Genomic DNA, 19944 nt, shown 5'->3' with positions numbered 1-19944 from the left:
CTCAAAGCTGATTGTATTCTGACGCAGCAAGCCGAGCAAAGCAAAGGCTTTGGCTGCGGTGGTCGCAGTATGTTAAACAAATGAGAGCTTTTGGTCAAACGTTATTCTGAGGTTTTTAGTAAGGGTTACTCTTTCGAGAGAGGTGCCACTCAAACCGTAATCGTAGACAACAAAGGCTCTGGTTCTTAAAAAGCTTATACACTTACATTTTTCGGCGTTAACTTCCATGCCGTGTAATCCACACCAAACTAATAATCGGTCAACGTATTCCTGAAGCGCAACACAATCCAATATTGAGTCAATGGTCCGGTAGATTTTAAGATCATCTGCAAACAGCATTTTCGGCGACTGAAGAAATGTTACCAGGTCGTTGATAAAAATCACGAAAATAAGCGGTGCGAGATGACTACCCTGCAGAACACCAGACGGCATGTCGAACATGGTGGAGTGAGTCCCACGAAAGTTTATTAAGCCTCGACGATTCAGCAGATACGAATACAGCCATTTAGTTTTCAACTCGGGAAATCCATATCGATCAAGTTTTTCGCTTATGATTCTGTGAGGTACTTTGTCGAAAGCCTTCGCAAAATCTACGTATATCGAATCCACTTGCAGTTTTTTACCTGTTGCAGAATGCAAAGTGCTAGCATAGGTCATTAGGTTTGTCAAGGTTGATAGTTTCTTGATGAGCCGGTGCTGGACATCGGTTAGTATTGGAGTTCTAGCACTTTGGAAAAGCAGCAAAGAATCGATATTGGTCAGTAATTGATGCGTATTTCCACGGAGTAGGAAAAGTACCTTCCGACATCTATCGATTGAAAATCGTGCACAGTGCACAATGGGGTTTGAGGCGGCAAAAAGTCAAAAACTGAACTTTATCGGATCGCTTTTTTATTTTTACTAGTTAATAACTTAATATTTAACTAAGATATTCCCAGTTTTTCAACACATTATCTTGAATACTGAACGTACCACAGACATCAGACTTTCAAAAATTGAAAAATTTATATGATGGAGAAAAAAATTTAAATCACATATATTTCTATAGAAAACATTTTTTCTTAAATTAAAAGTACACTACATGAAAGCTTATATTAAAAGCTATAATTTAAACTATTCAAAATTTTTATACACTAAATTGATCTATCAGAAAAAAGAGTAAATAATTATTTTTTTTCAAAAGCCAAAAACTTCAAAGCCTTGCCAAAAAAAATCCCCGCATTTCCCCGTACTCTTTTTGCTATCAAGATCTACTTTAAAGTCCTAAAAATACAATGGAGGAGATTCCAGGCACCTTAAAGCACCGTTTTTTAAGTTATAGTCAAATAAAACTGAAATATCATGCAAATGGGTAATTTTTACCCATTAATGAGTATAAATTCAACAAAGTTTATGTTGGTTTGTCAAAAATAATGTTTCTCGTGATTTATCAATCATTTCACACATTTTTCTCTTGAGTTTCATGAAATGTCTTGATGTTATTTATCATTTAATGATCAATTAGTCCAAAACCCGGTTTTCGAAAAAAATAAAAGTAGAGTCAAAAATAACACCAAACATCATACTTTAAAAGTTATTTATACAAAATTTTTGTTAGATTTTATTTTAAGTTAGTTAAAATAGTAAATTTCATACAAAATTTTCAAAAATAACAAAATAGTCCAAAACACCTAATCATACTTTTTGCCGCCTCATTGTATGGAACTGCCCCATAGTGCAGTGGTGTGATAGTCGAAGTAGCTATTTTTAGAACAAGAAGTGTTAGAATCCCATCAGGCCCAGATCCTTTCGAGGGATCAAGATAATTTGGCACTTTTAGAACTTCTTGTTCAGTGAAAACGAGTTGCGGTATTTAGACTGATGTCATAGCTGGGTAGTGTATCATAATACAATCAGCAGTGACTGAGCTATACAAGCTGCTAAAAAAATCGGCAAACAAGTCAGCTGACTCTTTGATGCTTGCGTCCTTGAAGCGTCACAGACGATGGGATACGGTTAGTAAGGCGGCGGCTATTGATGTATTTCCAGAATGTCGAAGGATCTTGTTTCACGTTGCATTCGATATTAAAAACGTATTGGTTGTAAACAGCGTTGCGAAGAGTCGAATATTCAATCTCTAGTATTGAGAGCATTGACTTGTTTTGGTCCGTTCGGTCTCGAAAGTAGCATTTACAGGCTTTGCGAACTAAGTTGTATCTCTTCCGTAACTCAGAATTCCACTAAGGGAACTTGTAAGGCTGGTACTGGTGTTCGTTTAGGCAGCGTGTAAATGCGTAAGTCGTCCAAGAGATGATCATAGAAGGTTGATACAGCAACATCGATGTTCAGATCTTCGAAAGTATTTGCCAGTTTGTAGACAGTAACATTTCCATAACACGGTCGGTATCACAGTGCATAAAATCTAGATTAAGTCTATTTAAGCGGGCCACAAAAAAATATTTGCAGCAAAAATATGTATGTGCTTTTTCTAAAACGAAGATTAATTTTAGAATTGATTTTTGTAACATTTAAAAATTTCAAAGAACACTTCAAGAGCCTTGAAAACGGTGTTATTCTTTGATAGTTTGATTTTTTATTTTAAAAAAAACTGAAATGCTTCAAAATATCAAACTCAATTGGTTTTGAAATCATGAAAATGAGTTTTTTGAGTATTTTATTTTTATAAAGTTATTTTTACAAGTTTGGTTTAATATCTCAATAGCATCAGATTTTTATAAAAAGCCTGCAACTTAGGAAAACATCATATTTTGTGCCCAGATATCAAGGTTTCATCATTACTTTAAATAAAAAAATAAATAAAAATTTTCGAATTCAAATATTAGTAAGCCCTAGAGAAAACTTTCAGAAGTTTTCCTGCATTTTGCGGGCTGGACAAATCAAACTCTCACAAAAATTGAGATTTTCTTAGAATTTAAATATGTTGTTATTTTTTTTAATAATGTCTAATGAATCTAACAAAATAAGTAGTTAACAATATTCTGGCAACCGAGCCAGATCGTGGTTTGCTTTACATGTAAACTTTAATTTGAAAGTTGTTTACCATTCGGCCAAATTAAAGGAGGGGGGGGGGGGGGGTGGTGGGGGGTTTGTTTTTACCTATAATTTTTTGCCCAACAATTCACGAATACAAAAAAAATCAAACTTTGTTTGTAACTATATGATTATTCATTTTTAAGTACCGTAAAACGGGGTAACTTTGGTCACCGGGATAAATTTGACCAACAATAAACTTTCCCACATTATCATCAATAACTCAGTCTATAGTTTGAATTTTTGAAAACTGTTTTCTACGTTTGAAAGCCTATAAAAGGAGTTTCAAATAGGCCAAATTTAACTTGTATTTGAATTTTTTTGATAGAAAAATTCAATTTCAAAATCTTGAAATATATATATATATTTTCCAAGGATCGCAAACAAACAGCTCTCCTGAAGCATTAAGAGGAGAACGGGTTGTTTAATGTGAAAGAACAACTTTTGTTCTTTGTATAAGAATAGTTATAGTGCTATTTTATAGTCATTTAATGACAAATTTTTGATAATAAAAAATTAGGACATTTTCCAAGAGTAAATCCGTATTGGACAAAAAGATAGAAACCTTATAAAATCGTTAACTTTGAAGAAAAAATGAAAATGGAAATAGTGGGAGGGCCTAAGCGAATGTGTGAAGTTCTTTTTTCGATTATAAATTTTTTTTAAACGTTGAAAATCGAGGTAGAATTGATAAACTGGCATTTGTAAATATTATGAAGGTGTTTTGTATACTTTATGATCAAGAAAACTCGTTAAAACCGTCAGAATAGAGACTGATCAATGTCACCCCAAATCATCAAATGCTGAACAGAGACGAAAACTATTTTTAAATCAAACTTAAAGTAGTCTAATAGATTTCTGCTTCCATGTTTTACGTTCATTAGAGTCTAGAACTGATTTTAAAAATATAAAACATGCCACATTCCCCTCAACAGAAAAAATAATCGAAAAAATATTGAAAAAAAGTGATCGATATTACCCCGGATTACGGTACTTTGACCTTAAAAAATTTCGTTTTAAATCGTAACTTTAGAAAATTAGTCCAAAACCCAAAAGGTGAGTGAAATTAACTTTCATCGATGGTTTAAATCTTTGAATTTGTTTTAGATTCTAGTAGATCAAACTTAGTTGATTTGGGCATAAAATCTTTCTTTCTTTTTTTTTTAACTTATTCTAACAAGCCCAATTTTCCAAACTATTTTGCAAATTCATAGATTTTAACCTTTGATGAAAAAAATTAAATTAAAAAAACAGAAAGTGATAAAAATCATCAGATTTTCGTATGCAATTTTTTTTTTTATGCAAACGTGAACCAAATTAATGGTTTTAGTTTGAAATTTGTCTTTAAAATAACTGTAATATTGAAACATTGCGGACCTAATACGAGATATCTCATTTTTTTCGCTTGCCGCTAGTATGCTCCATTACAAATCATAATTCAAACGTTATGAATCTATTAATGATCCCCATTTTGCAAAATTCAACATATCACTTCCCATTACTCAAATATTTATCTAATATATAAAGATGAGTTGGACTATATATGTTTGTTTGTTTGTATGCACCTTATACAAATCCACACCGCTGAACCGATCAGCCTGAAATTTGGTACAGAGATGTAGTTGAACCAAGGTAAGGTTTTAGTAATAGTTTTGAGCCCATCCCACCTAAGAAAAGGGGCCCTCCCATACAACTTTCGGTTTTATTCACACGAACCAAAAGTCATGGCATCCATTTTGTTAACCGTTTTTTTTCCTTTGGCGGGGTTATTTTCACCATCACCATGGGCCGGGTATTAGAAACGACCGTCCAGGAGTTCACGTGTACTGGATAGCAAATCAAAGCCTGCTAATGATTGAAAATTTGATAGGGGGTAATTTTTGGCGTGCTTTTTTTCTTCTACAGTTTAAAGCGCGTTGAACCGGTACGAGGTATTTGGATGCAATTATGAGCCCACATTTCGGTTTGAAAAATACAACTAACCTGTTAGAAAGATATTGACTTGAATTGTCGTGGTTTTCGAAATGCTGCCGCTAGGGGGCTTTAAGAGTCTATAAAAATACACAGTGAACTGACTTACTTACTTACGAATCCCTCCCCCACCGTGTACTGAAAAGTGAACAGTAAATTGACATCTTCAACTGAATTACTATTCGGACTGAGTGTTGAAAACTAATGGACTGATTTTCAAAAATTCCAGCTTTTAAGAACCAACCATTTAAATATTTTTGGAATTTACCTTAGAGAATCAAAAATTAATTAGATTCAAAGTTATAAGTTGGAGGCAACGATTTCAACGCTTTGATTGTCGTCTGGGAATTTAAACGGGTGGTTCAAGAATTGATTAGATAATTAAATCTTATTTTTGATCTTATTCGTTTTCATTGGGCAATTCATAGCTTTTAAGTTATTATTGGTCATCAATGTGCCCAATTCTACCATCTAATTTTGAAAAAATAATTGTAAAATTTTATTTAAGAAGAAAAATTTAAATATAACTCATATAAAACCTTTTTCATAACATTATAGAATGGTGAATCGTCCATTCTTCCGAAAAAAATTTGTTCTTGATAAGTTAAAAAACTATTAGTGGAACTGGAAAAACTAATCATAAAACAGTGTTAAATAAAATATTAAAAAAGCAAACATACAAAGTGAGTCTTCAACATGGTTCGGGAGTATTTTTAGACATTTCTAAGTAAAAAAAATTTCAAAAAAACGAATAAAAAAAAGTAAATAAAACTTGAACATACCATTGTACGGTTTTATCATCCATCTTTGAAAGTGGGATAATCTTCAAAAGAGATTTTCATTAGATGAGGAATGGGAAAAATATAAAACAGTTTAATCATTCAAAGATAAAAAAAAATCAAGACCAATCTTTTCTAGCTTCCTAAAAATGTTTGGTAAAAAAAATGAGCATGACTCCCTCTCAAATAAACTAATTAAAAAAATAATCAACACCATTATCCCACATCTTTATTTGATTTGCATAACCAAGAAAGTGAACTATTTCAAAGCGGCTAATCAAGCACAAATAACACTAGCACTAGCTTGCAATATTTATGTCGATAATTACAAACGTTTTGAAAATCCAAATGATGATTTCAAACACTATACAGCTAAAGTAAGCATCAATGACATTTTCATTTTATTGAATGTTTATATTCGATATCATAATCCATAAAAAAAAATACCATGAACAAAGACGCTCTACGCTTTTGAAAGAATATTAAGGTGGTTTCTGAACGATTTCTGCAGAAAAACCTGAAAACATCGAACGAAAATTTGGCGAATATAGAAAAAAAATCGAAAAGTGATAAAATCGAAAAATTTCTGAAAACATTGTTCCAATCTTTCATAATGATAAATATAAAGCTTCAAAAATTTCGAAAAGTCTAACAGCTTATTTTGATTTATTTTTACGTGAACCCGAGCAAGGCCGGGTAAAATCAGCTAGTATTAAATAAACAAGATTTGGTTTTTTGTTTTCTGAAACATAAAATGCCGAATTTTGGTGCCCTCAATGTGTTTATAATGTTAAACAATACACTAGGAAAATAAAGAATTTTATGCAAATTTTTTAGGTGAAGATGTTTCTTTAACTGCAAATATTTTTATAAGGAATCAATTCCATAAGAAAATCCTGTGAATGACTTTTTAAAATAAAATTTGGCGACTTCGAATGAAACAAAGAACTTAAATAATACTTTAAATTTGTGATTTTCAATTGAATTGTATTTACAAACTAATTTTCAGTAAAAAAAGGAAATCACGAAATTGAATTGACAAGCAATCTTAACACATTAAGGACCGCGAAGAAATTTATGACGAGAATAACTGAAATTCGGCATTCTTTATCTCAGAAACCCCTGCACTAAATTTTAAAAAATTAGCATTTTTAATCTACGGCAAATGTTGTGTTCAATTTTGTCGAATAAAGTTTAACACTAAAATTCAGTCTATTCGAGTTTTACTTCAGAGTGGAGCACACTGTAGACAAGCAAAAAAAAAAATTAGATACTCGTATTTGGTCCACAATGTGTTAAATTCATGATCTCTTGAATTGCAAAATTAATTTACAAGTTAAACCTTTTTCTGAATTTAGAATCTGCATTCAAAAATTGCGCTTTGAATCTGTATCTGAATTTCCATATGATATGTACAAAAAATACGGTTCCCGAATCTTATTCTAGATAAAAATTTTGTGAGCCAAATTTTAGAGCCCTCATTCACCATTTCAATTATTTATTATTTAAATTCTTTAGTTCAGGTTTAATCTAAATTTACTATTTAAATTATTTATTTTTAAGCTGTAGAGTAAATAAGAATTAAATTTGAATTTTCAAAGATCTGAATTTCGTAGCTTTAAGTTTTTGAATTTTGTGTAAGAATTAAATTATGAACTTCGAATTTCAATATAACAAAATTTCTCTTTTTTTTATTATTCGTTAATCTATTATCAAAATATTGAAAATGCATATGATCTCGAAAAACATGATTTTAATTTGATAAGACATGCAAAAAAAATTTGAACCTGGATTTCAAAGCAGCTTTTTTTTAATTTCTCATGATTCTTCGAACTCAAAATCAAGAATCCTGAACTGGATAAAAAATCCGAAATATGAAAAAATGAATACAAATTTGGTTATGGCTATTATGGAATCAGAACCTCAAAAACAGGTTTAATTTAATTCAAAGTTCAATGTTCAGACCTAAATTTCTATGAAAAAATGAGAAAATTTTGAAAAAGTGTAGCAGAATTTTGGACTTGGGATGGATTTTTGATGTTTTGACATTAGTTTTAAACTAGATTGTTTCTCTTGATTAACCTTACTCTTTTATCATAATTTGGTTCTGAATTTAAAATTTTGAGTGTAGAGTAGAATACCTCGCTTGCCGTTTTGGATCCTCATGGGGGGGTTTATCCCCCAAACCCACCCCCCCCCGTTCCTACGGCCATGAGACCGAGTATACAGAACAAAGAGTTGGCCAAAATGTTTTTTGATCTTGATACTCAGTCATACATTTGAATATCTTGGAATAAGCCTATTAAAATATTCTGAAGCGCCGATGTGGTCTAGCGGGTATGCCGGATATGTCGAACTTAATAATCTAAAGAATGCATGTAAACACATATATGTACATAGGCAGAAACTGCGGTGAATCCGTGCACCCATGGTGAATAACCAACAAGCATACAACATAAATAAGCCTACTTTAATATTATTACAGTTTATAAAAATAATATTTTATCAATTCAACTACCTAGCCTTGAAATCCGTAACTTAAAATCCAAAAGTTTTCATCCCTCAATTTGAAAAAAAAGAATCATGTTTAACTTTAGGAAATTAAAAAAAAAACAGAGACTTTTATAGATATTCCACGAGATTAACATGAATGGAAACGTATCATTGCATTGGTATAATCAATTATTTACAATAAGTACGAAAAAACAATTTTTAACTATAATTTTAAAACTTTTATTTTCTTGAGCAACTAATTAAAATGGTGCAGGATTTTACAAAAAGAAGACAAATTTTTCCATTTCAACATTGAAAATATCACGAGTGCGGAAGCATCCGGAAGTTTTTTCTTCTGAAGGGGAGAGTGAGGTAAAGTGGGCCATGGGGAAACGTGGGCCACTCTGAATGTCTCATGACTCATATGTGATTGAGATAAAAACCACAATCCGAGCATGATTAGCCTACACTGGGTTGTTTTGAATCGAATGATAACAATCGTTGCTTTGTGAAGCGTTTTTTGAAATTTTTTTTGTGTATTGAACAGTTAGTACTGATGCAAACGACATGTAAGAAAGTATTCGGGTTTTCTGCTATTTTGGTTCGTCTTATCGGTCATTTCCCTTAGCAAGGGTACGTTACCCCTTATTTCGCAATTCCGAATTTCACCAAATTCAGCAGGAAGAATCTTTAAGCGAAAAAAAACAATTTTTGAAATTTTGGAGATGAATTGCTCACCCCTCCTTTTTCACAACTTTTAAGAAAATTGTCATTTAAAAAATGCAAAATTTTTAGTCTTAAAAATCATTGGAAAATGTTCAATAGCTCGTTGTATAGGTATTATGAGTTCATTTTTAAACATCGTCAAAATCACAGGTTTTTTTTTAGATTGATACTTTACTTTTCTCTTGGACAGAAAAGTTTTATTTTCAATTTTGTGATTTTTTCGAGTTACTTGAGACTTAAGGGAGGAGTAGGGTCTAACGCTTTCAAAAAATCCGAAAAAACATGCTTCGGAAAAAGACTGTAGATCAGCTACGGAATGCTCAAAACTATTTCACTAAGTGTCCAAGTTTATTTGTTTTTCGACCGGAGATAATTTATAGGTTATGTTCGGCTTTCGGTCTTTCGGTCAAGATTTTACAACACTTTTTATGTGCTCTTCATCCAACGTTTCGAATATTTATTTATTCTTTTTCAAGGAACTAAAAATAAAGCATAAAGCATAAAACATATTTCTTGTGAAACGAAAAAATGTTCACTTACTCGAACATTCGTGCTATAGTCCGAAATAGATGCGCTCCTAAAGCGTTCATCAATCGTCGGTTTCTGGCTATAAAATTTGAATTTGAAAATGGTTCAGCTCAGAAGTGAGGAGGATAGCGTGTAACTTACGTGCCCAATACTATAATCTGGCCTGGGCGGCGGCGCCTAATCCGTATTCCGAATGACGTCCCGAAGCAACACTTTATCCACTCGACTCACAGTTTGTTATTGTTGTTTGGGTTTCTTCTTCATAGCCAGAAACCGGCGCCGATGAGTGCTTGTGAGCTATCTGGGAGAGTGTGTGGAACACTCCGCCGTAGGAGATCGCTCTTCCGTCCGTGTCGCTCTGTATATTGACGGTATTCGGAGTGCTTTGGATATAGCACATTTCGAGTACCTCTAGATGCCGGCGGTGCTTGTTGGAGCTGTCGAGAACGGTGGCTTTTTCAAAGTCGAACATGTGTCCCTGGTCGAAGCAATGTTCAACAACGGCCGATTGTCGTAGCTCTCTGATGGCTGGGTCTGATGCTGTGGACCCTGAGGCGATGATTCGGTTTAATTTGGTGACGTCACATTTATGCTTGGACATTCTAGTACGAAGTTTGTAGCTAGTTTGCCCAACATAAACTTTTGAGCATGTCTCGTTACGGTCGGATGCGCCTGCGCATGGGATATTGTAGACCACATTGGAACGATCGATCGGTTGTATCGGGTCCTTAACCACAGGCAGTAGGCTGCGTATCGTATGTTGTTGCGTGGTGCCGATGCGTACTTGCGGATAGTCCGTTTTCAGTGAGCGAACTATGTTCGCAGTTAGGCCGTCGATGTTCAATATGGATCGGTAATGTTGTGTGGGTGTGTCTTGTGTGTTTTGGCTGGTGGTGTCGGTTTCGTTCGCTTTCTGCACTAATCTATTAATTAACGTTGTTGGGTAATCGTTTAATTTCAAATTTTCATGAATCAACCTGAGTGCGGCGTCGGGGGAAACGTTTGTCGAAAAGGTTTTCACACGTTTTATGAAATTCAGAGCCGTGTTGATTTTGAGCCGTGTGTTATGAGCTGATCTGAAGTTTAAAAAGCGACCCGACGAAATTGCTTTTCGATACCACTCGGTTTTTATTGATTGGTCTGCGTGTCTGATCAGTATCAAATCCAAGTACGGGAGGCGATGATCTGACTCTATCTCGACAGTAAATTGGATTTTCGGGTGGTATTGATTGAACTTTTCTCTTACCTGTTCGACATGTTCTCTTGGTAGGGCTAGCAGTAGGTCATCAACGTATTTCCTTAGGATCGGGATCTGGAAATCGAGTGTCCGTGTGACATTGTCTAAAAGTGATTCCATCACAAAGTCAGCTATCGGGCTGGACACAGGATTGCCCATCGCCGTGCCGTATGTTTGTTGGTAAAATTTGTTTTTGAATCTGAAATAACTGCAGCTCATGCAGAAGTTAACGATTTCGAGGAACATGTCCAAATTTATGTTTGTGTTCTTCTTTATCGCGTCCCAGTTGTTGATGATGTTGCGGAGAACTAGGTCCCGGGGGATACAGGTGAAAAGGGGGGGGAAACAACATCGAAAGAAACGAGGATGTGATCCGGTGGAAGTACAACATTGTTGATGAAATCGCAGAACTCAAACGAATCTTTGACGTTGTATTTGCTGTTGATCGATGCTTGAAGTATTCGTCCTATGTATTTAGACAGTTCATAAGATGGTGACGTCATGCATGGTACTACTGGTCTTAATGGCAAGCCTACTTTGTGTGCCTTGGGTGTCCCGTAGATGCAAGGGGCTGTTGCTTTATACGTTTTTAGCTTTAATTCTGTTGCCCTGTTGATTAATTTTAAATCTGCTAACCTTTTTGCGAACTCGTTGTTTTTAGTTTGGAAACCATTTGTAGGATCGCGAGTAAGGCTTGCATATGTGCTTTTGTCCCCGATAAGTGTTTCCATCTTTGCATCGTAATCTTCGCGTTTCATCATTACTGTTACGTTACCTTTGTCGGCTTCGAGTACGATGATGCTCGGATCAGATTTTAAAAATTGTTTTGTGGCGATAATCGCGTTTTTGTAGAAGTTGTCTGAAGGACTGCATCGTGTTCTATTTTTCTGCGAGTGGATGTGGTTTATTATTTTGTTAGCCGCTGCGCTGCGGTTGCGGATCTTGATATCTTCGTCCTCTGTCGTTTCAATTATTCCTTCGATATCTGCTATTAGATGATAGAATGTTTTTGGTGATGTAATTGGGGGCGGCAGAGCGAACTTGGATCCCAGACTGAGCAAGAGTTGAACAGGTTGCGGTACCTCTACCGTGGTGCTGTTGTGAAACGCCCGGAGGTTATGTGATGGCGTTTTCTGCTCGAGGGATTTTATCGATCTGTCCATAATCTTTCGATATTTACGGTCAGTTTGGGCCGCGCGTTTTTGCTGATGAATCTGTTGGAAAGCGTTTTGTTTGGCAAAGAAACGGTCGCTTTCATAATCTGGGATAAACCGTTTTATGTTGCTGCGTGTATCTGTTATGCTGTTGGCAATCTGTTTCATTTTATAGAACGTATGTCTGATTTCCAAATTCAATATCGCTCTCTTGAACCGATTTACCTGCCTGTCGAGCTCGTTCAGGTAGGGGCTGTTGTCTTCAAACAGCCCAAACCTGAACCCAAACAACAATAACAAACTGTGAGTCGAGTGGATAAAGTGTTGCTTCGGGACGTCATTCGGAATACGGATTAGGCGCCGCCGCCCAGGCCAGATTATAGTATTGGGCACGTAAGTTACACGCTATCCTCCTCACTTCTGAGCTGAACCATTTTCAAATTCAAATTTTATAGCCAGAAACCGACGATTGATGAACGCTTTAGGAGCGCATCTATTTCGGACTATAGCACGAATGTTCGAGTAAGTGAACATTTTTTTCGTTTCACAAGAAATATGTTTTATGCTTTATGCTTTATTTTTAGTTCCTTGAAAAAGAATAAATAAATATTCGAAACGTTGGATGAAGAGCACATAAAAAGTGTTGTAAAATCTTGACCGAAAGACCGAAAGCCGAACATAACCTATAAATTATCTCCGGTCGAAAAACAAATAAGTAGAAAGATGGCAAACTTTTACACCCAGATTGACCACGAATACGGCACCGAAGCAAAACATTCACTAAAGATGTTCGCTAACCTGAACCGCAAGATGGGAAATATGACAACTAGGAAAGATTTCCTAATAAGATGCCGACAAACAGGTATGTTTCCCCCACACATCACAGACGTTTTTCGATGTGTCTTTGCGCTGTTTGAAGACAACAGCCCCTACCTGAACGAGCTCGACAGGCAGGTAAATCGGTTCAAGAGAGCGATATTGAATTTGGAAATCAGACATACGTTCTATAAAATGAAACAGATTGCCAACAGCATAACAGATACACGCAGCAACATAAAACGGTTTATCCCAGATTATGAAAGCGACCGTTTCTTTGCCAAACAAAACGCTTTCCAACAGATTCATCAGCAAAAACGCGCGGCCCAAACTGACCGTAAATATCGAAAGATTATGGACAGATCGATAAAATCCCTCGAGCAGAAAACGCCATCACATAACCTCCGGGCGTTTCACAACAGCACCACGGTAGAGGTACCGCAACCTGTTCAACTCTTGCTCAGTCTGGGATCCAAGTTCGCTCTGCCGCCCCCAATTACATCACCAAAAACATTCTATCATCTAATAGCAGATATCGAAGGAATAATTGAAACGACAGAGGACGAAGATATCAAGATCCGCAACCGCAGCGCAGCGGCTAACAAAATAATAAACCACATCCACTCGCAGAAAAATAGAACACGATGCAGTCCTTCAGACAACTTCTACAAAAACGCGATTATCGCCACAAAACAATTTTTAAAATCTGATCCGAGCATCATCGTACTCGAAGCCGACAAAGGTAACGTAACAGTAATGATGAAACGCGAAGATTACGATGCAAAGATGGAAACACTTATCGGGGACAAAAGCACATATGCAAGCCTTACTCGCGATCCTACAAATGGTTTCCAAACTAAAAACAACGAGTTCGCAAAAAGGTTAGCAGATTTAAAATTAATCAACAGGGCAACAGAATTAAAGCTAAAAACGTATAAAGCAACAGCCCCTTGCATCTACGGGACACCCAAGGCACACAAAGTAGGCTTGCCATTAAGACCAGTAGTACCATGCATGACGTCACCATCTTATGAACTGTCTAAATACATAGGACGAATACTTCAAGCATCGATCAACAGCAAATACAACGTCAAAGATTCGTTTGAGTTCTGCGATTTCATCAACAATGTTGTACTTCCACCGGATCACATCCTCGTTTCTTTCGATGTTGTTTCCCTTTTCACCTGTATCCCCCGGGACCTAGTTCTCCGCAACATCATCAACAACTGGGACGCGATAAAGAAGAACACAAACATAAATTTGGACATGTTCCTCGAAATCGTTAACTTCTGCATGAGCTGCAGTTATTTCAGATTCAAAAACAAATTTTACCAACAAACATACGGCACGGCGATGGGCAATCCTGTGTCCAGCCCGATAGCTGACTTTGTGATGGAATCACTTTTAGACAATGTCACACGGACACTCGATTTCCAGATCCCGATCCTAAGGAAATACGTTGATGACCTACTGCTAGCCCTACCAAGAGAACATGTCGAACAGGTAAGAGAAAAGTTCAATCAATACCACCCGAAAATCCAATTTACTGTCGAGATAGAGTCAGATCATCGCCTCCCGTACTTGGATTTGATACTGATCAGACACGCAGACCAATCAATAAAAACCGAGTGGTATCGAAAAGCAATTTCGTCGGGTCGCTTTTTAAACTTCAGATCAGCTCATAACACACGGCTCAAAATCAACACGGCTCTGAATTTCATAAAACGTGTGAAAACCTTTTCGACAAACGTTTCCCCCGACGCCGCACTCAGGTTGATTCATGAAAATTTGAAATTAAACGATTACCCAACAACGTTAATTAATAGATTAGTGCAGAAAGCGAACGAAACCGACACCACCAGCCAAAACACACAAGACACACCCACACAACATTACCGATCCATATTGAACATCGACGGCCTAACTGCGAACATAGTTCGCTCACTGAAAACGGACTATCCGCAAGTACGCATCGGCACCACGCAACAACATACGATACGCAGCCTACTGCCTGTGGTTAAGGACCCGATACAACCGATCGATCGTTCCAATGTGGTCTACAATATCCCATGCGCAGGCGCATCCGACCGTAACGAGACATGCTCAAAAGTTTATGTTGGGCAAACTAGCTACAAACTTCGTACTAGAATGTCCAAGCATAAATGTGACGTCACCAAATTAAACCGAATCATCGCCTCAGGGTCCACAGCATCAGACCCAGCCATCAGAGAGCTACGACAATCGGCCGTTGTTGAACATTGCTTCGACCAGGGACACATGTTCGACTTTGAAAAAGCCACCGTTCTCGACAGCTCCAACAAGCACCGCCGGCATCTAGAGGTACTCGAAATGTGCTATATCCAAAGCACTCCGAATACCGTCAATATACAGAGCGACACGGACGGAAGAGCGATCTCCTACGGCGGAGTGTTCCACACACTCTCCCAGATAGCTCACAAGCACTCATCGGCGCCGGTTTCTGGCTATGAAGAAGAAACCCAAACAACAATAACAAACTGTGAGTCGAGTGGATAAAGTGTTGCTTCGGGACGTCATTCGGAATACGGATTAGGCGCCGCCGCCCAGGCCAGATTATAGTATTGGGCACGTAAGTTACACGCTATCCTCCTCACTTCTGAGCTGAACCATTTTCAAATTCAAATTTTATAGCCAGAAACCGACGATTGATGAACGCTTTAGGAGCGCATCTATTTCGGACTATAGCACGAATGTTCGAGTAAGTGAACATTTTTTCGTTTCACAAGAAATATGTTTTATGCTTTATGCTTTATTTTTAGTTCCTTGAAAAAGAATAAATAAATATTCGAAACGTTGGATGAAGAGCACATAAAAAGTGTTGTAAAATCTTGACCGAAAGACCGAAAGCCGAACATAACCTATAAGTGTCCAAGAAAGTTGAAGTTAAAAGCTATATGCTGCACACAAGATTTTTTTTTTAATTTTATAAAATAATGACCACAAAAAATGAAAAAAGTGGTGTTGAATTCGTCAATTTTTGTCAATTTCAATTTCAATTCTTTTAACATATCTTGTGGTCATGATCCAAAAAAATATATCCTTATGTGCAACGTTTAGCTTCTAACTTCAGATCTTCAGTGTTTTTCCCAAGCATGTGTTTCGGATTTTTTTCTTAGACTTTCAATAACGGAAAATTGAAGAGTTGTAGCTGAATATTGTCTGAGAAACATATTTGAGTTACCTTACGATATTGCCAAAACTATACATTTTTCTAAAAATCGGTTGAGAAACAAAGATTTGGTTTAAGTCAGGAGTGTCAAATTGACAATCCAGGGACTTTAACGGCTAAAATTTTCAGGGGCGGATAAGAGTTCGCAAAATTTATAGTTACTTGTAATTTATTATACCCTTCACAAACATTTTGTATAACAAATTTTTATGTACTTTTTTATCAAGGATTTTAGCAACAAGTTTCTGTGCAGCACTGCTTTTCCGAGAGTAAAACAATTTTGTAATGAACTTTGACACCGAAATAATTTTCAAAAATAACAGAAAAAACTCACTTTGTACCTCGTGTAGAATTGTCAAGTTTAGAACTAACCACTTTTTGAAGTTTTGAATTGTGATTCTATTTCCGAATACTTCACTGCCGCTTCGAGGCCCCAAAATTTAGAGCTGTGTTTATCATTTCCCTGGAAACTCCCAACGCCCCCGGAGGGCTGCAGGGACCACTTTTAAAAACCACTGGTTTAAATGAATCGTTAATTTTCGAATACAAGATTGAAATCATACAATCCATACAAGTTTTAAGACCGAAAATGCTTTTCTCGGTTCGGCAGTTAAAAGCAATAACCAAGCTTATAAACGGAATTCGGTAGTTAATTTTTCTATTAAAAATTTCTACATTTTGTGTAAATACTCTATGTAGTATTATCACGGCTGACGGTTGAGTAAAACGGTTAAGTGATGTCAATTAATTTTCATTACCGAAGTTCTCCTAACGATGTGCACATTTTATTACCATACTGTCATTTATTTTGCCATACAATAAAAAGGCTGTCCCTCATACGAGTATCCTGCAGAATAGTAATTACATTGGATAGATGTCATTTGAAGTCATAAAAAATGAAGAAAAACTCATTTGATGACCATCGTAAAATCATTACCGATTCTAGATTTCATCTTAACACGATGTCACCACATTTAATGATTCATGATGACTATGATCTATGTGTGTTATCATATCATGCGTTTTATAATGACGAATGATTGTATGAAGTATCATCCAATATAAAGGAAACAATGTCGTTCTTAAGACTTATTGTAATGAACTTAAACTTGTCATTGCTTTTTTCCTCTGCCTAGATTCATATTTAACTGTTTCGTCCAACAAATGTATGAACAAATGTTTTTTCTCAGAAATAATCATAATTTAAAAAAAATCGGTCTTAAACTTTTACATATTTTTTTTTAAATTTTAAGTAAGTTGTAGCTAGCAACCTGAGTTTTGAACCAAAATGAAGTTTTTGACAACCTAGGATTTTAGAAATTCTAAAATGACCCCAAATCGACTCAGTCTATTCTGCATAGTTCAAATATCAGGGTCATAATTAGTGGTCCTTATTTATAGCTCATGACCAACATGCGTAGTATATCAAATTAAATTATATCGTCTTCGTTTCGAGTTTCTATAGGAAAGAGCTGATTGAGAACAACTATCACATGTAACTGAATCAGCTACAAATGGTACATTCATCAATCATATTTCACAGTTCATTGATCAAATTATCGGAGTCCTCGACGACCTACACAGTGCAATATCTCGAGTCGAATGTGTCTACAAACGGTCGCTTTTAGTCTCGAGACTTGACCAATTTGTTGTTCCAAATCGCCCTTTGAGTCTTGTCTGCGCCAAGTGGTCAATGGAAAGGGTGCCGAATGCTATAGGTGTTGTACGATAGAATCGAACTTCATTAGGGTTTGTACCTTACGAGTCATGATATGCAATATTTAGACCTTTGACTCATGGCTGGAATTACAAACTGCCGGCAGCTAGTTGTGAACAATGCTGTTCTGCGTTCGTTGATTGATGAGTGAGCTAGTGGCTCAACCACACACAGGTTGGGCCGACAAATGTCAAACTTAGATGTAATGTAATATTTAGCTCTAGCGAATTCAGGATTTGAAGTTCCACTTACAAACTTTTTATTATATAAAGTTTAAAAGATTACTCAAAAAATTCATAGGTGTTTGAAAATAACGATTTGAGAGCCAAACGTAAAAGTTTAAGAAATAAAATTCGTAAATAGTTTCAATTCAACTAAACTTTTTTCATTCAGTTGAAATATTCAAGCACTTTAAACTTTTATGATCAATAACATAGACAGTGGAAGAAGTGTAATATTTATTCAAATAATCGTTCAAATTTTCGCATTCAGGTAGTGTTTTTAAAACAGAAATGCAACATTATTTTGTTTTTCTGTCATTTTACTATAACTCGTTTTTATATGTACCTTCAAAAGACATGGTGTTTTTAATTTTATTTCACCCGAAAAATAAAGTAAGTCATAAAACTATGCATGATCTTTGTAAACTACTAGGCACAATTTTTTCCATATGTTTGGATGACGTGCCACTATTATGCCTACCTACATTCCGAAGATTTTTTTTTATAAAATGTAAATATTTTAGTTTTAGTTTTAATTGATTAGATCCTAGGCGTCAGCCCTTTATCTTATTCTATAACATAAATGACACTTAATAACTACAGTAATTGTTAATTTGTAAAAGAGCACTGCACAATTCTACTTTTGATTTGTTCTCTGGACATGCTTAGTTGAATAATATCGACGTTTGTGTTGTAAAATGCCATCATTCGGTACATTGGTTCGTTTTTGGCTTAATTCTGGATGCGATTAGCTAGTTGAAATGGCCTTACGCTTCATAAACTGCTGCAGCCTTCGTACGGAGATATACAAGATAATAAATACTTACTTACTTACTTAGTGGTCCCGCGCCGATCCTCCGGTGCATAGGGCCGTGGTAAAAGACCTCCACTGTTGACGATCCGGAGCCAGCGTCTTCACCTGGTCCCAGTCAAGATTCTCGTCGACAGTTCGGATTTCAGCGGTTAGACTTCGCCGCCACGAATTTCTGGGTCTGCCTCTTCTTCGATGACCTTCTGGATTCCAATCTAGCGCCTCTCTGCAAATCTCGTTTTCATCTCTTCGCAGCGTGTGCCCAATCCATCTCCACTTACGTTCCCGAATCTCGATTTCTAGCGCCCTTTGATGACACCGGCGATGTAGTTCCTCATTCGAGATCCAATTGCCAGGCCACCAAGCGCGGATGATATTCCGCAGGCAGCGGTTTACAAATACTTGCAGTTTTCGCGTCGTTACCGCATATGTGCACCAAGTTTCGCACCCGTACAGCAATACGGATTTGACGTTTGAGTTGAAGATTCGGATTTTCGTTCGTAGAGAGATCTGGCGTGACCGCCAAATGTTTTGGAGACTCGCAAACGCAAATCGGGCCTTTCTTATCCGGGTTTCGATGTCTTTTCTGGTACCACCATCAGGCGTTATCTGGCTACCAAGATACTGGAAGCACTCCACTTTCTCAACTTGTTGCCCAGCTACCATGAAACTGGAGGGATTTCCTGTGTTGATCTCCATCGACTTGGTCTTTCCGACATTGACTTTGAGACCTGCTGCCTTGGAACTTTCGGTGAGGTCGTCGAGTTTGCTCTGCATATCTGGTTGTGTTTGGGCGAGCAAAACAATATCGTCAGCCAGGTCAAGGTCGTTCAGTTGCTCCATTGTTGAAGGATTCCACGGCAATCCTCGGTTCGGTGCACAGTCAATCGATCCAATCAGAATCTCATCCATTACGATTAGAAAAAGTAGCGGTGATAGAATACATCCTTGTCTCACTCCAGCAGTTACCGAGATTGGTTCGGACAAGACACCGTCGTGCAAGACCTTGCACGAAAATGCCTCGTACTGTGCTTCGATGAGATGGACTAGTTTCTCTGGGACCCCTCGTCGCCTTAGAGCCGCCCAGATGTTTTCATGGTTCAGTCGGTCGAATGCTTTTTCGAAATCAACGAACACCAGCAGAAGAGAGTCCTGGAGTTCGTTGATTTGTTCCAGTATGATTCGTAGCGTTGTGATGTGGTCCACACATGATCGTCCGGATCGGAATCCAGCTTGTTGCCGTCGGAGTGTAG

The 19944-nt window shown here is 36.7% G+C and overlaps 2 protein-coding genes across 9 annotated transcripts in view; one reads left to right on the top strand and one right to left on the bottom strand.

Annotated features, from left to right (window-relative positions):
• Nucleotides 1-19944, bottom strand: part of LOC129740983 (dual oxidase maturation factor 1) — a 220635-nt gene that overhangs the window by 110861 nt on the left and 89830 nt on the right. The gene's annotated exons all lie outside the window — the stretch shown is intronic.
• On the top strand, nt 12642-15269 carry LOC129742391 (uncharacterized). The gene is made up of 3 exons (XM_055734292.1): nt 12642-12872; nt 13038-14293; nt 14561-15269. Exons 1-3 carry the CDS (start codon nt 12642-12644, stop codon nt 15267-15269), a joined length of 2196 nt encoding a protein of 731 aa, XP_055590267.1.

This window comes from Uranotaenia lowii, chromosome 2 (assembly GCF_029784155.1).
Source record: "Uranotaenia lowii strain MFRU-FL chromosome 2, ASM2978415v1, whole genome shotgun sequence".
Lineage (NCBI taxonomy): Eukaryota > Metazoa > Arthropoda > Insecta > Diptera > Culicidae > Uranotaenia > Uranotaenia lowii.
The sequence above is the reverse complement of the archived record's forward strand: the minus strand, read 5'-3'. Positions and strand labels throughout refer to the sequence as shown.

What these genes read in the sequence shown, in the direction of transcription:
- LOC129742391 (XM_055734292.1), top strand. Translation starts at nt 12,642, where the DNA reads ATGGCAAACTTTTACACCCAGATTGACCACGAATACGGCACCGAAGCA. An exon ending in TGAACGAGCTCGACAGGCAG is followed by an intron (nt 12,873 to 13,037) that starts GTAAATCGGTTC and finishes GCTTTCCAACAG; the next exon opens with ATTCATCAGCAAAAACGCGC. An exon ending in CAATTTACTGTCGAGATAGA is followed by an intron (nt 14,294 to 14,560) that starts GTCAGATCATCG and finishes GTTAATTAATAG; the next exon opens with ATTAGTGCAGAAAGCGAACG.